At 38.1% G+C, this 15510-nt stretch overlaps 2 protein-coding genes across 2 annotated transcripts; both read left to right on the top strand.

Moving 5' to 3' along the window:
* Nucleotides 1-4862: 4862 nt before the first annotated feature.
* LOC149400502 (Plant invertase/pectin methylesterase inhibitor superfamily) lies at nt 4863-9056 on the top strand. Its single transcript, XM_089610441.1, has 4 exons — nt 4863-5361; nt 6029-6355; nt 7140-7414; nt 8567-9056. The coding sequence occupies exons 1-4, from the start codon at nt 4863-4865 to the stop codon at nt 8981-8983; spliced, it is 1518 nt and encodes a 505-aa protein (XP_089466567.1). The 3' UTR covers nt 8984-9056.
* Nucleotides 9057-10310: 1254 nt separating this feature from the next.
* On the top strand, nt 10311-15262 carry LOC149400501 (uncharacterized). Its single transcript, XM_089610440.1, has 4 exons — nt 10311-10369; nt 10827-14254; nt 14369-14454; nt 14882-15262. Exons 1-4 carry the CDS (start codon nt 10311-10313, stop codon nt 15260-15262), a joined length of 3954 nt encoding a protein of 1317 aa, XP_089466566.1.
* Nucleotides 15263-15510: the final 248 nt, after the last annotated feature.

Genomic DNA, 15510 nt, shown 5'->3' with positions numbered 1-15510 from the left:
TAGCAAGCTATCACAACTGATTAACTTGACTTTGATCCAAAAGCTACTGCAAATTAAACTCTACTACTTCTCTTTCATTGTTCATTATTTTTACAAAATTACCAATACAGTAAAGTAAACGCCGAGATAAATTTAATAAGGACAAAAAATTAAACTTTAAATAGGGTTGCGAGTGCCAGATATGCTTTTTTATCTTGAAATAGAATTTGTAATTTTAATACTGAACATATATAAGGGATGATAATTTTTATTTATTGATGATTTATTTACAATAGACAAAATAAATTCAGCATTTCAGCACTCAGATACATCAGTAAAGTATAAATGGAGTTTCACTTTCATCTCTAAACTAATTGACAGATCGGAATAATCGTGATTTTATTTGATATGTGGGATTTATGTCTTTTTAATATGATGACCCTTTGTGTTCACTTATTTTGGACCGAATCTCAACACGAAAATTGAATAGCGACTTTGATACTATATGAAATATCATGAGGTTTCATCTCGAAATTAATTGAGTAAGGTATGGCTTTTATAAATTGATTGAGTAACCTATGACTTTGTTAGGCTTTGTTAGGCTTTTATTTTTTAATTACTAATCTATATTCAATCCCTGAATATTTTTCAAAATCCAGAAACGAACTATGGAATCAAGTATAGTTAGGTTAGGTAGCTTCCAAGTCGTTAATAAAAATTCCAGTCAAATCTTGGCGTCTGATTTTCATTGTTTCATTGCGGATATTGATAATCAGCAATTAGTTTTAAAAAATAATAATAGTCAGCTTGAAATTGTATGATGTCAAGAAAAGTACGTTGCTCTTTGTCTACGGATTAGTAGTTAGAGTAGACGGCCAAATTTTTTTCTCAAGTTCATTTCGGTATGTGGCTTATATTTTATATACGTATATAATTATATCAACAACAAAACCTAATATTAATATTTTTTTATTGAAAGAGAAAATTAATATTATTAATCTAATTCCTTGCTTAAAATATAATCTAATTCTTGATTAGCAAAGTCGTTCATATGTAGAAACTGCGACGATAGTAGACGCATTATGTTTACGGATATATTAATGAAGAAATGTCCTGATAATAATCTTGCCCTCGCGCGAAATAACATAATCGATTAACTGCGTTGAAAAATAGCAGTGAATATAATAAAATATTGGCACAATATAATAATGGGATAGATAATATAGCTAGCTTTAGTATAGTCAGAGTCTTCGTATGTAACGTAAATAGAATTTGCTGACTAATTAATGGATCAGGTCATTAAGTACGTGTATTTACCTATGGTACGGCTTGAAAATTAACATAAAATCATCAATATCTACATATTTCCACTTCTTTTTTTTTTTTTTTATAAAGCTTACCATACAAAACCCTATGAGTATATTATTCAATCTATGAATTAGCATGTCATCACACATGTTACTGAAGAACAAAATGATATATATATATATATATATATATATATATATATATATATATATATATATATTATTTTATTTCTTCAGTAACATGTCATGATATATATCAAGTAAATAGATAAAAGTTAGAAAAGAAAATTACGGCTGAACTGCCAAGTTCTCAAAAAATCAAACGTACAATAATAAGTGAATTTTTTTTTTTCTCTTTCAGCTATATGCTCATATACTAAATCATATAATTTTGATCAATAATATTACTTTTATAAAAAGTCAACCGCACAATTAATGCCAATAAAATAATAATAGAATACAGCCTGTCATACTCATAAATCATAATATAATCAATGCCGGAAATAAGCCTTATTATTATTATTATTATTATTATTATTATTATCATCATCATCACATTGAGGTTTGACTCGCTGCTCACATTGGGTTATGGCTATTAATTACTAACGACATAGTATGTATTAACCACTGATTGAAATGTCCAAACATTTGACTTGATAGAACAAAAAATTGAGTCTTCAAAGTTTGGCAATAGTTTGGTAGTGAAATTGATTACTTCACGTTTCTTTTCTTTTTATTTCTATTTTCCTTTTTTTAAAACACGATCATAAAGATAAGTACGTTAATGTAACGTACGCCATGAACATATATTCATATGCTTTGTACCTCAAGGAAAATTTTAAGAATTTGTCTTGACCAAAGGTCAGATAATTCTTTTTAGGAATATACCACTCGCGGGTAAAAAAAAAAGTGCACGATGATCAAATTATAATAGTTTATTTTGTTCAAGCTGCATAGTGCCTTATTATTTATATCTAAACTTGCTAGTTTAACTACAACTACGTACTGCTATAACAGATTTTGTGGATGGGATATTCACTAGCTAAATTTTTTAACACAGTTATAAAATTTTAAATTTTTCGTGAAATAACCAACCATTAAGCAACTAATTTATGGAATTTGATCCCTCACTGTGAACAAAATAAGTCAACTACATTAATAAAAAATATATTCTTGTATTTTCCATAAAATCCTTTATGCCAGACCATAATTAGTCTATAGACAATAATGTTAAGGTATTTGCTACAGAAACAATTATTGTTCCTTTTGTTGTGCTCAGTCGCCTGATAAGCTATTGGGTGGTCGCCAGAACAGAACGCAACTAATTATTTAACGTTTGGTTTGAAAATTTACGATGGTTATCATTGTGAGGCTAAAACTGGTTTTTTTTTTATCTCTTTGATCTTGAGGCATTTTTTTTTTTTTTTAAAAAGAACAAAGTCGAAAAGAATACTAGTTATTCGTAGAAAGGATTACTTTTGCAACCGAATCTTGTGGTTGCAACTTGAAATTATATAATCTGTTAGATGTGACATACAATATATTCTAATATTTTTTTTGTTACAAGATGTACACATAACAATCAAGCAAAAAATCAATGAAATCAATAACCGCATAAATCACACATAATATTTTAACCTAGTTTGGTGATAACAGCACCTCCATCTGTGGGGTAGTAAAACGTCCGGGGGTGCAATATTTTACCGGTAGAAAGAAATTTACTGATCAAGATAATATGTAATACACGTCTTAGTTGGTAGACTCAATGCACCATTTTTTTTACTATTACGTGTCAATTCCGACTTAAGCTTTTTCTGAATTTGAGAATTCATGATCATTTCCAAAGAAACACTCTCTCAAGTATTTGACACGCTCTCAACACACTTTATGAGTAAACATATCGCAATTACAAACCATGTCTTGTACAAATTTCTCACCAATTTGTGTTCAACCCACTACATAGATAAAAACACACAAATAAGAACAACACTACAGGTTCAAATGATGAAACCCTTCCGCACAAAATGATTGAATCGATATAATACCGAGTGATCTATTCGTATATTGACCTTATTATTGTTTCACGCATATTTATTTTACTTTTGTAACTCTAATTAATTAATATTATTGTAAATACCACCTTATTCTCGGCTATACTAAATTCAATAAAGAAAATTAAGAAAATAGACAACTTCAACGTTTGATATTATTAAATAGCCAACGTTTGATAAATCTTATATAAATAGTCACTTCCAGACGTAAATCTTAAATAAACAATCAATGTTTGGTCTATTAAAGTGGTTATTTATTTTAAATTTACATATGAAAGTAATTATTTATTTAAAATTTACCAATCGTTAACTATTTAGCAATGTCAAACGTTTAAATTGACTATTTTTCCAATAGACCTTATTTTAATATTAAGTGTTAACTATTAACATCTGCCAAACTTTGTATAAAATCCATCTGAAAATATACTTTATAACCAATGAACCCATCTGAAGGTAACACCGTGGTATAGTGTAAGTGTAGCCATCTGAAGCCCTATATATATTATATATATATATATAGGCGCATTACACTCACTTACAATTAATAGTTGCTTAATGTGTGTCATCAGATTTCGATCGGTGAAAATAAATGGCAACACAACACAACTATATCTTTTTATTTACAAATGGCAATTTAGTCGGTTACGCTTTGTATATATGCATGCATGGAGACGCTTCTGGTGATTACTAACACGTACCGTATCTCCATGCCAAGTCACCTCTCTCACATTTGCCATATTTTAGACACGTCATTTGGTGTGACAATTTTCAGTTCGTATAAGATCGAGTTTCTACATCAAAAAGCCCGGTCCTAGTTAAAGTAATGTCATTCATGGCCTTCAGTACCATACAAAGCTTACGAAAACTTTTCCAGGAATTATTAATATTAACCACCATTAATTATCAATTAGCATTGGCATCGTCTAAGGTTTAGTATCCACGGACACACAAAATTAATTAAGCTAATTTTTTTTTCTTTAATTGTTATGATTTACGTATTTTCTGTACTTATATATATGATTACGTCTTTTTCTATATATATATATATATATATATATATATATAAGTATATATTTTATAATTATAAATGTCTATCATCCCAAATTTTAACATGTTACTAAGCTCCGAAATGCAACATTCTACACAAACATAATAATTGATGCCCTCTAAATATTTTTATACACTCTAAAAATAGGAAAAGCCAACAGGTTGACATCATGTTCCTTTTCTTCATTTTGAAGATCTCCATTTTCAGGTCATGGTATGGATAGTAATTACATGAAATATGTATCTAGACTTCTTCGCATGTTGAATCTTCCCCCTATGTGAAAAACGTAAATTTTACTCATTGTATTTTGACAATTATCACAAAGACACAAACTATATGACACATGACTATACCTTTGCGTACATGTTTTTGATTCTACGTACGTTTATTCATTTAAAACCATCTTTTCATATCATTCCAACGCATGCATCTAAAAAACGCAGAGAGAGAGAAAAAAAAAAAAGCTCTCATTAAAAAATGTCCAATACTAGAGTCACAATAACATGCACGTTATTGCTTCTCTTAGCCATCACTAACTCCACATTTGCCCTCCAAAATCTCAGCCCTAATAATGCTACTTCTTATACACTTCAAACAGCCCAAACCAATCTCTTGAACGCTAGGGTTTGGGTTCAATCATCTATGGCACAACATGTCAGTTTTGGAAGAGGTGATAATCGGTCTTCACAAATAAATGATGTAGTCTTAGCTTGGAGAGACTGTGACAAGCTCTATGACGAGAGTGAGCCTCGTGTGGCTCGGTTGATCTCGCCGGAGTCCGGCGACACAGTGGACGACGCTCTCACATGGCTGACCGGCATTCTCGCGAACCATAGAAGTTGTTTGGAAAGCTTGGAACAGAAGGGTTTAGTGGAAGCTCACTCTCATGTTGTGCCACGAAACTTGACCTCCTCTGTTGAACAGGCTCTTGCTTCGTATGCGAATGTAAAAAAGGGCTTGGTCGGTAATGGAGAGAGTAAGTTAGTATCACTTTCTTTTTCTTTTCTTTTTTATTTTGTCAAAATGTCGAGATACTGAAGTCTCACATCTAAATGGCAAAGAGAAGAAAACGCAGCACTAAAAATTGTTTATCTACGAAAGGGATATGAAAATGATGCCTTATTGGATGCCGTATATACAGCTAGTTAATAGTTTAATTTATTTTCAATCTTGGTTTAATTGCTAAATTCTTTTTATTAAATTATGAACAAATCTCTTTCCACTTCTTTGCAAATTGCAAGGAATAATAATTTTGGTAATTTAGCAAAATAGCCAATTTAAACGTTGATAATTGCTAAATAGTCAAGGTTTGATAAATATTAGGTAAATAGCCAATTTTATATATTTACAAACGTAAATATTAAGTAAATAATCACTGTCATATTAAGTCACGTCATCATTTATAACTATTTACTTAATATTTACCAAACTTTAACTATTTAACAATATCAAAGTTTAAATTGGTTATTTTTCAAATTTATTTAAATAATAATAACCCCCATATATAATCCCTATATATAATAAACCGTTCTCAGTGGGATTTGGTTATGAAAAATTAAGATAAAATTCAAATATACGACTCCTTATGTAACACCATCGATAATCATTCTCATTAAAATATTTGTTTGACCAAACATTTTCAGAAGTAGTACGAAACCCTAATCCGAACCCAGGTGGGCTTTTAGCTTCGTGGAATCCGGCGACATCTAAAGCGGATTTCGTGGTGGCAAAGGACGGCTCAGGAACTCACCGGACCATCAACGAGGTCGTGGCGGCTTTGGCTAGAATGGTCCGCGGGCGATCCCACCGAGCGATCGTCTACGTTAAGGCCGGCGTGTACAACGAGAAGGTTGAGATTGACCGGAAAATAAAGAATGTCATGTTCGTCGGAGACGGCATCGGAAAAACCGTTATCACCGCCAGTCACAATGCTCGTGACGGGGCTACCCTCCTAAAATCTGCCACATTTGGTATGTTCCACATTATCATAATATAAATGTACACGTACGAGCTAGCTAGGGCTAGTTTTGGAAGTTTATGATAAAAATGGCAACGAGTCTTGAGTCAAAAGGAAGGAACAATGCAGTTACGGAGTTACCACCTGTATTAATTCATATATGTCTACTCGTCGTAGGAAATATACTACAAACCTTGCATGTCCAAAATAACGTGTCCCATGAACACTATACGATCGTTTAGAGGACACGTTCTATTTTATTGATACTATCGTCCCATCAATTTCCGGTTAAAATCAGAGACATTATGAATGTTCCACAGATCAAGGCGTCTATTAATTACACATAAGACAATATATTTGTTAATCCAGTTCGCAAATGTTACGCAGATACATAATGCTAAGAAGAACTGATTAGGAATTTATTACTTTAGAATCATATATTATTACTATTATATATCGAGAATCTACGAAAATATTTGTCATCAATTTTAATTTTATGTAATGAACTAAAAAGGACAAGATAACTTAGCTGTCATATTAATTTTACGCAGTTTTCGATTTTCATATATTTTATTTAACCTTTTGTGGAATAAGAAGTTTGTAGATAAATGATATGTTTGCAGATTAATAATCCAAAGACGTGTTAATCCATAAAATTCATTTATATGACCATCTCAAATTCAATAACACACTGCTGGCATAACAATAACAAGATTGTTGATAATAAGTAAGCTTTATTATGATTGTTCTTCAGTTTTGTAAATGGCTGTTAATTGCTAATGATATATTAATTATAGGCGTATCCGGGGATGGATTTTGGGCTCGAGACATGACGTTTGAGAACACCGCGGGACCGGAGAAGCACCAAGCGGTGGCGCTTCGGGTGAGCTCGGACATGTCGGTGTTTTACCGATGCGCAGTGGTCGGGTTCCAAGACACACTCTATGCCCACTCGCTCCGCCAATTCTACCGTGATTGCCAAATTCACGGCACTGTTGACTTTGTCTTTGGCAATGCCGCCGCCGTCGTTCAAAACTCCGACATCATTGTCCGCCGCCCCTTGTCCCAACAGGTACTCATTTATCATTCCTAACGTGCATTCTTAAGAATACCATGTTTAAAGAAATAACTATAATCAAGTAGTTATTTAAATGAGAATCTCGTATTTGAAAAAAAAAATTATCAATTAATAACATAAAATTTATAAGGTTGTGAGTTATTCATTTTATTTCCATTAATTTTGAGTTGAACTTCGAGATACTTCATACATTAAATTTAGGTATAAAGTTGAATAATAGTAATAAATAAATAAATAAAAAAACATACACACACACACAAAAACTAGACTTCCGTTCAATATTTTATTACAATTACATAGTATTTTGGAAACCCTGCTCAATCTAACAACCAATAATAATATTCAGTAATAACATGTTCGCATCACTGGAAATTATAATATATATATTTTTTTTACAAATTTAAAACTAATTAAATCACCGAAGTTATGAGATTTACTAAATAGTAATGTTTATGTAAATTTTAGATAAATAGTCATTTTAGTAAAGTAGCATCTATGGTTGGTTTGCGCTTTTCAGTTTTACTCTTTCAATCCATAATGTATTTACAATTATTTTCATCTATTAACTAATAATACAATAAATTATATTTATAATTATTTACTATCATCATTCAATTTTTGTTTTGTCAAACTACGAGATTCAAAACATTGAAGATGAAAATCAATTACTAATTGTAAATAACAGTTCATAAACATTATAAATTGGTTAATATATATCAATAATAGTTAATAACATTTACGAACAAAATAATTATGAAACTGGAGAAGAAAAAAAAATGAAGAAAGCTAGAATAGTTTGAAACGAAAAAATTAAAAGAGTAATCAACATAAATAATAAGAGAATAAAAAAAATAACTAGGAATCAATATTAATGATAAGTTACTTGATTTAATTTAATTAATAAAACTTGATTCACGTGGGGGGAAAAATAATTGGGCAAATGGTTCATTTTGGCCTTATTATTTTATCTAGATAAAACCTCTATTATTTTTGTCGCAATGTGGGTATACTAGAATGTTCTCAACCAACTTGCTTTCCGATTTTTTTTTTTTTTTTTTTTTTTTTTTTTTTTTTTTTGAAAATTAGCTTGCATTCCTATTACTTTTGTCACGAACCGAACTGAGATTCACGGTCTATAAATGGCAGAGCAACATGATCACAGCCCAGGGGCGAGATAACCCGGGCGAGAACTCGGGATTCTCGATCCACGCGTCGCGAGTTCGGGCGTCCCGCGAAATGGAGCCGGTGAAGGGGCGGTTCAGGACGTTCCTGGGGAGGCCGTGGAAGAGGTTCTCGAGGACGGTGTTCATGAAGACCGACATGGACGGCCTCATCGATCCCAGGGGCTGGACCGAGTGGAGAGGCAGTTTCGCTCTCTCAACACTCTTCTACGCCGAGTTCAGGAACACCGGTCCGGGAGCTTCCACCGCCGCCCGGGTCAGGTGGCCCGGTTTTCACTCAATAACCCGCGATGAAGAGGCCAACGCTTTTTCCGTCGGGAGGTTTATAAACGGCGGCGACTGGATTCCGGCCACCGGAGTTCCTTTCACGCTTGGGGTCTGAAGATAGATATATATGTGTGTATACGTGTAATCGATGGACCATATTAAGGCAAAACGAGAAATGTATTTGCTAGCTGCTACAGTACATAAATGGTTCTATTTTAAATAATCCGATATGTCATAAATTATGGTAGTGTTAAAGTAAATTTAAGTACATCTGTTCCACTTAAAATACATAAAAATATACTTAAGAAGATGTATATAAGCTATGTAGGATATGAAACTTAAAACATGTTCCCAGTATAACATTTATTATTAGGAAATTATATTAATACGCCTTAAAAATGTCCTTTCAGATTTTGCTAAATATGCCACATACAAAATTCATGACATGCATGCATTCTTGCAAACTTTTCTCACTTCATTCTTAATGCTTCCATTCCTATCGAAAATGAAAAGTATCCTATCGTCTTCGTCCCATGGATTATCATTTTTTCAGTCCACACACCAAGCAATATGATAACTGTTATGCCATCTTTTTCATAAAGAGAAAATGACAATCCGAGAGCAAAAAACGACATAAAACCGGAAGATCCTTCCGCCGAAACATCGAGACCAAAGGATCCCTCCGCTAAGACTCTCAAAACGAGAGGATTTCTCTGTCAAAAGTCTCAAAACTAGAGGACCCATCCGTCAGGACTTCCAAAACCAGAGGATCTCTTCGCCAAAAGTCCTAAATCAGAGAACCCCTCCGCTAAGACTCTCAAAACCAGATGATCCATTTGTCAAAGATCCCGAAACCAGAGGATCCCTCCACCAAGACTCTCAAAACCGGAGGACCCCTCCATCAAAATCCTCAAAATCGGAGGATCCCTCCGGCAGAACCCACAAAAACCAGATGATCCCTCAGGTAAAACCCACAAAACCTGAGGATCCCTCCGCCAAAATCCCCAAAATCGAAGAATCTCTCTGATCAAGTATTCAAGACTTTGCACACTCAAAATCATACAAATACCCCCTCATTTTTTTTTTATAATTTGAAAGGTCATTCTCTACCAAGAAAAAGATATTACAACTTCTCTCTCTAAAATTCTTTCTAGAGTTAAAAGAGAACTCTCTCTCTCTCTCTCTCTCTCCCATAATCGAGACAAACTATCTAATCTCAAAACACAAAGAGGAATGATCTATTTTCTTTCTCTCTAGAATTGAAGAAGAAATATTCTCTCTCTCATATTTCTTTCACAAACAAAAGCTAAAATTACATTAAATTACATTCTCTCTCAAATGTGTCCAAGAACTTGAGAAATCTAATTCTCTTGTTCTTCACTTAATTAGAGGAACATTCCAAAATATATCACCATTTGTGTTTTCTCTTTCATCTAAGGGAAATGAAGGGCACAGCGAAACACACCACCCACGCCGAGTTCCCGAACTCTCCACCACGATCGTAACACCATCCCCGACCCGTCACAATTTATTCGGAACCATAGGAGATTCGACGCTTCGCAACCCATGATCGAGACACGTCTCACGCTCGCACCCCTACATGTGTCTCGTGAATGTTGATCTAAAAAACGCATTAACAATAACAATGACAATAACACCATCATATGGTACCTCTGTATTTTGTTTTCAAATATGTCCCAATAACCTTTCTTTTGCATACATATCCTCTAATTCAAATGCTTCTTCGAATGTTAAGTTTTAACATTTTTTTTTATATTTAAAAGAATATATCAATCATATCCCTGAGTTTTAGTCAAATGATATATCTATTCCTTGAGTTTTCAAGTCTATCACAATCAAAGTTGATCATAATTATCTCTTCAGTTTCTCGTGAAATTAATCACTCACTTTTACAATCACTAAAATATATCGCTTGTGGCGAACGATCGTGAACTTAGCCATGGAAGGACTAGAGAGCCTCACCTTCTCGAATCCTTCCGCCACTTGCTCGAGGATTGCGACCTTGTAGACCTTGGGTTCGTCGGGGCTGAATTCACGTGGCGTCGCAGCTCTCAACCGGATAGCATCGAAGAAAGGCTTGACCGATGCCTTGCCACTCCGGATTGGGGAGCGTTGTACCCGAAAGCGAAGGTGCGTCACCTTGAATATTGGAACTCGGACCATCGCCCGCTCCTTCTTCTCACTCATGGGGGGAGGGAGAAGCGGGGAAGGACGAGAGAAAAAAGATTCTTCTTCGAGGAGGCTTGGTGCGACGAGGAGGGTTGCGATGAGCGGATTCGCGGTGCTTGGGAAGCCCCGAGTAGTGGGGACGATCTCACAGCTCTTATCGAGTCTCTTGGTCGGTGTAAAAATAGGCTCGAGTCGTGGGGGTCGGGGAAAAAAAGGACTTTGGCTAAGAGAATTTGTAGGCAAAAAGACATTGTTCGGAAGATCGGAGATGGTGAGATGGGAGGCTCGCGATCCGATTTAAAGCGCGAACAACATCAACTTGATGCGCTCCTTGAGAAGGAGGAGCGGTTTTGGAGACAAAGGAGCCGGTTGGGGTGGATGAAATGTGGAGATAAAAATACTTCGCTTTTCCATCGAAAGGCCTCGGCGAGGAAGAAAAGAAACACTATCCTAGGCCTTTTCGATGGGAATGGCGTGTGGAGGGAAGGAGAGCTCGGAGTTGAAGAGGTGATCACCGATTACTTCAACGACATCTTTTCTTCCACCTCGCCGAGCCCGGTGAGCATTGAAGCGGCCTTGACGGGAGTGGACACGGTGGTTTCCCCCGAGATGAATATCGAGCTCCTTAGACCCTTTGACGAGAACGACGTGAAGAATGCTCTCTTCTCCATGAGCCCGATTAAAGCCCCCGGGAGGGATGGATTCCCGGCCCTCTTCTACCAAAAATTTTGGGGTATTATTGGCAAGCGCGTGACCAAGGCATGCTTGGGGATCCTCAACACCGGCCAATCCGTGTCGGAGATCAATGACACGATTCTCACCCTTATTCCCAAGGTCGACAAGGCGGACAAGGTTAGTGATTTTAGACCTATTAGCCTATGTAACGTGATGTATAAAATTGTCTCTAGGTGCCTCGTGTGGAGAATGAAGGGCTTCATGGAAAACATCATCTCGGAGAATCAAGGGGCGTTTGTAGGAGGCCGCCAAATCTTCGATAACGTGATGGTGTGCTTCGAGGGGATTCATACGATGAAGAGGGGGCGGTTCGGTAATGGGGAGTGTGCGGCTCTCAAAATCGACATGGCCAAAGCGTACGACCGAGTTGAATGGTCCTTCCTCGACGCCATGATGAGGAAGTTAGGCTTCGACGAGGTTTGGGTGGAAAAAATCATGAGATGCGTTACGTCGGTTAGGTTCTCCTTCAACATCAACGGTTCTACCCGGGGGAGCGTGATTCCCAAACGGGGGCTCCGGCAAGGTGATCCCCTCTCTCCGTTCCTCTTCCTCTTTTGCTCGGAGGGCCTCTCTAGCCTACTTCGGAACGGAGAGAGGAATGGAAGAATTTCCGGAGTCCGGTTCGGTAGGGATAATATCCGGGTCTCCCACCTTCTCTTCGCGGACGATAGTCTCATCTTCTTTCGGGCTTGTGTTGAAGAGGCCTCGGCGATTGTGGAGTGCCTTGACACTTATGCGACGGCCTCGGGGCAACTTATTAATCTTGGGAAGTCCGATGTGTGTTTTGGGAAGGATGTTGAAGAGGAGGCCAAAGGGGACATCGCCTCCACCCTTCGGGTTAATGTCACGACTTGCCACAAACGCTACCTCGGATTGCCGACGGTAACCGGTAGAAGAAAGAAGGATGTGTTTGCCTTCGTGAAGGAGAGGATATGGGATAAAATTAAGTCTTGGAGAGGTATTTGGTTTTCTCAGGCGGGGAGGGAGGTCCTCATCAAGTCTATCCTCCAAGCGATCCCGTCCTATGCGTCTAGTGTCTTTCGACTACCCAAGACTCTCATTGCCGATATCCACAAAGCCGTGGCTAAGTTTTGGTGGGGAAACTGTGACGAGAGGAAGACTCACTGGTGCAAGTGGGAGGTTCTCACGCAACACAAAGCCTTGGGAGGTCTTGGATTCCGCGATCTCGAGAGATTTAACCAAGCCCTTGTGGCGAAGAGCGTCTGGCGACTCATTCGACGGAGGGGCAGCCTTGTGGAGAGAGTGTTCCGGGCTTGTTACTATCCGAGTGGCGACCTCCTCGAAACGTCGTGCAAGTCCTATGGCTCCTCGATTTGGAGGAGCTTGACGTGGGGTAAGGAGATCATTAAAACGGGTTCGAGATGGAAAATAGGGGATGGTGAATCCGTGTTCGTTGGGAAAGACAAGTGGCTACCCCACACCCACTCCTTTACCCTATCCGATCCCCCGTTCATACCCGATGATATGCGTGTGGCGGAGCTAAAACATCCTGGGGGGAAATGGAATGAAGGTTTAATCCATGCTATGTTTGCGAGAGAAGACGCGGAGGCCATTCTTGGGATCCCGGAGAGCGAGTCGGGGACCGGTGATGTGTTGAGATGGCATTACTCGAAGGACGGCGAATATTCGGTGAAGAGTGGTTATCGGGTGGCCATGTCGGTCTCAACAATGGCTTGCTCTTCAAACCCGCGGGCATACGCCGATTGGTGGGAGAGACTTTGGGAGCTTAAGATCCCCCCTAAGATCAAACTTTTTGCATGGAGAGCGAGCAAAGGTTGGTTACCGGTGAACGTTGCTCTCACCCGGAGAAAGATCATTGAAGACGAGGCTTGCCCGGTTTGTCATACCGGGCCGGAGACGGTGGAGCACGCCATTTGGGGGTGTCGGTGGGCGCGCAAAACGTGGAAACTCGCGGGGTGGGCCAACGTCGTGGCGGACATCCGGGACGAGACCGCCATCAACATCTTCTTGAAGGCCCTAGACCACGGAGAGGTACGTAACTTAGACTTCTTCATTACTTTGGCTTGGGAGATTTGGAATGTTAGGAACAACATGGTGGCCGGAGGTGGTGGGTGGGATCCGAACGAACTCATCCGTTGGACCGGCGACTTCCTCGACGAGTTCAAGAGGGCCAACACCGTGACCCGAGTCGAGAGCGGCAGTCCCGTGGCGGCCGCGTGGCCCCCCCCTAGCCAAGGTTTGGTGGCGGTTAGTGTGGACGCGGCGTTGGACCGTCCCGGGGGTCGGTTTGGTACCGGGTGTGTTATCCGGAATAGCCATGGGGACGTGATTGCTTCGGAGATTACGGTTAAGAACGCTGCCTTCGCTCCTCCTCTCGCCGAAGCCACCGCCATCCTCCGGGGTATGTCATTGGCCAAAGATCTTGGGTGGAGAAAGGTGATCATTCAATCCGATTGCCTCGCCGTGATTAACACATTCGGTATGAAGACGAGTCCACACACGGAATTGGGTACCATCATCGAAGACATCAAGGTTAGTGCTTTGTGGTTTTCCGTTTTTTCCATTTCTTTCGTGCCCCGTGCTTGTAATGCAGTTGCCCACAACTTAGGCCGCTTTGCTCTTGTGATTGGCTCGGATGTGCGTTGGGAGGGGCTTGTCCCTCCGTGCGCCATGCGAGAGGTTTTGAAAGATAAATCTCAATCGTTGTAACCACGGTATTCCTCCGCCATTTAAGCGAGGGCTTTTAATGTAATCCTCCGTGGTTCCGCCCACGTTTACTCAAAAAAAAAAAAAAAAAAAAAAAAAAAAAAAAAAAAAAAACATTTATTATTAGGAAATTATATTAATACGCCTTAAAAATGTCCTTTCAGATTTTGCTAAATATGCCACATACAAAATTCATGACATGCATGCATTCTTGCAAACTTTTCTCACTTCATTCTTAATGCTTCCATTCCTATCGAAAATGAAAAGTATCCTATCGTCTTCGTCCCATGGATTATCATTTTTTCAGTCCACACACCAAGCAATATGATAACTGTTATGCCATCTTTTTCATAAAGAGAAAATGACAATCCGAGAGCAAAAAACGACATAAAACCGGAAGATCCTTCCGCCGAAACATCGAGACCAAAGGATCCCTCCGCTAAGACTCTCAAAACGAGAGGATTTCTCTGTCAAAAGTCTCAAAACTAGAGGACCCATCCGTCAGGACTTCCAAAACCAGAGGATCTCTTCGCCAAAAGTCCTAAATCAGAGAACCCCTCCGCTAAGACTCTCAAAACCAGATGATCCATTTGTCAAAGATCCCGAAACCAGAGGATCCCTCCACCAAGACTCTCAAAACCGGAGGACCCCTCCATCAAAATCCTCAAAATCGGAGGATCCCTCCGGCAGAACCCACAAAAACCAGATGATCCCTCAGGTAAAACCCACAAAACCTGAGGATCCCTCCGCCAAAATCCCCAAAATCGAAGAATCTCTCTGATCAAGTATTCAAGACTTTGCACACTCAAAATCATACAAATACCCCCTCATTTTTTTTTTATAATTTGAAAGGTCATTCTCTACCAAGAAAAAGATATTACAACTTCTCTCTCTAAAATTCTTTCTAGAGTTAAAAGAGAACTCTCTCTCTCTCTCTCTCTCTCTCTCTCCCATAATCGAGACAAACTATCTAATCTCAAAACACAAAGAGGAATGATCTATTTTCTTTCTCTCTAGAATTGAAGAAGA

Source organism: Urtica dioica, chromosome 4 (assembly GCF_054948205.1).
Source record: "Urtica dioica subsp. dioica isolate 48M chromosome 4, U.dioica_male_clone48M_v1_H2, whole genome shotgun sequence".
In the NCBI taxonomy this organism is placed as follows: Eukaryota; Viridiplantae; Streptophyta; class Magnoliopsida; order Rosales; family Urticaceae; genus Urtica; species Urtica dioica.
Note: the sequence above shows the minus strand (reverse complement) of the source record. Positions and strands in the feature narration are given on the sequence as shown.

Excerpts from the sequence above, each read along its gene's own strand:
- LOC149400502 (XM_089610441.1), top strand. The coding sequence starts at position 4,863 with ATGTCCAATACTAGAGTCACAATAACATGCACGTTATTGCTTCTCTTA. Across the intron at positions 6,356-7,139 it reads CCTAAAATCTGCCACATTTG|GCGTATCCGGGGATGGATTT; the intron begins GTATGTTCCACA and ends TATTAATTATAG. Across the intron at positions 7,415-8,566 it reads GCCGCCCCTTGTCCCAACAG|AGCAACATGATCACAGCCCA; the intron begins GTACTCATTTAT and ends TATAAATGGCAG.
- LOC149400501 (XM_089610440.1), top strand. The coding sequence starts at position 10,311 with ATGAAGGGCACAGCGAAACACACCACCCACGCCGAGTTCCCGAACTCT. Across the intron at positions 10,370-10,826 it reads CCGAACTCTCCACCACGATC|CCATGGAAGGACTAGAGAGC; the intron begins GTAACACCATCC and ends TCGTGAACTTAG. Across the intron at positions 14,255-14,368 it reads CGCCGTGATTAACACATTCG|TTGCCCACAACTTAGGCCGC; the intron begins GTATGAAGACGA and ends CTTGTAATGCAG.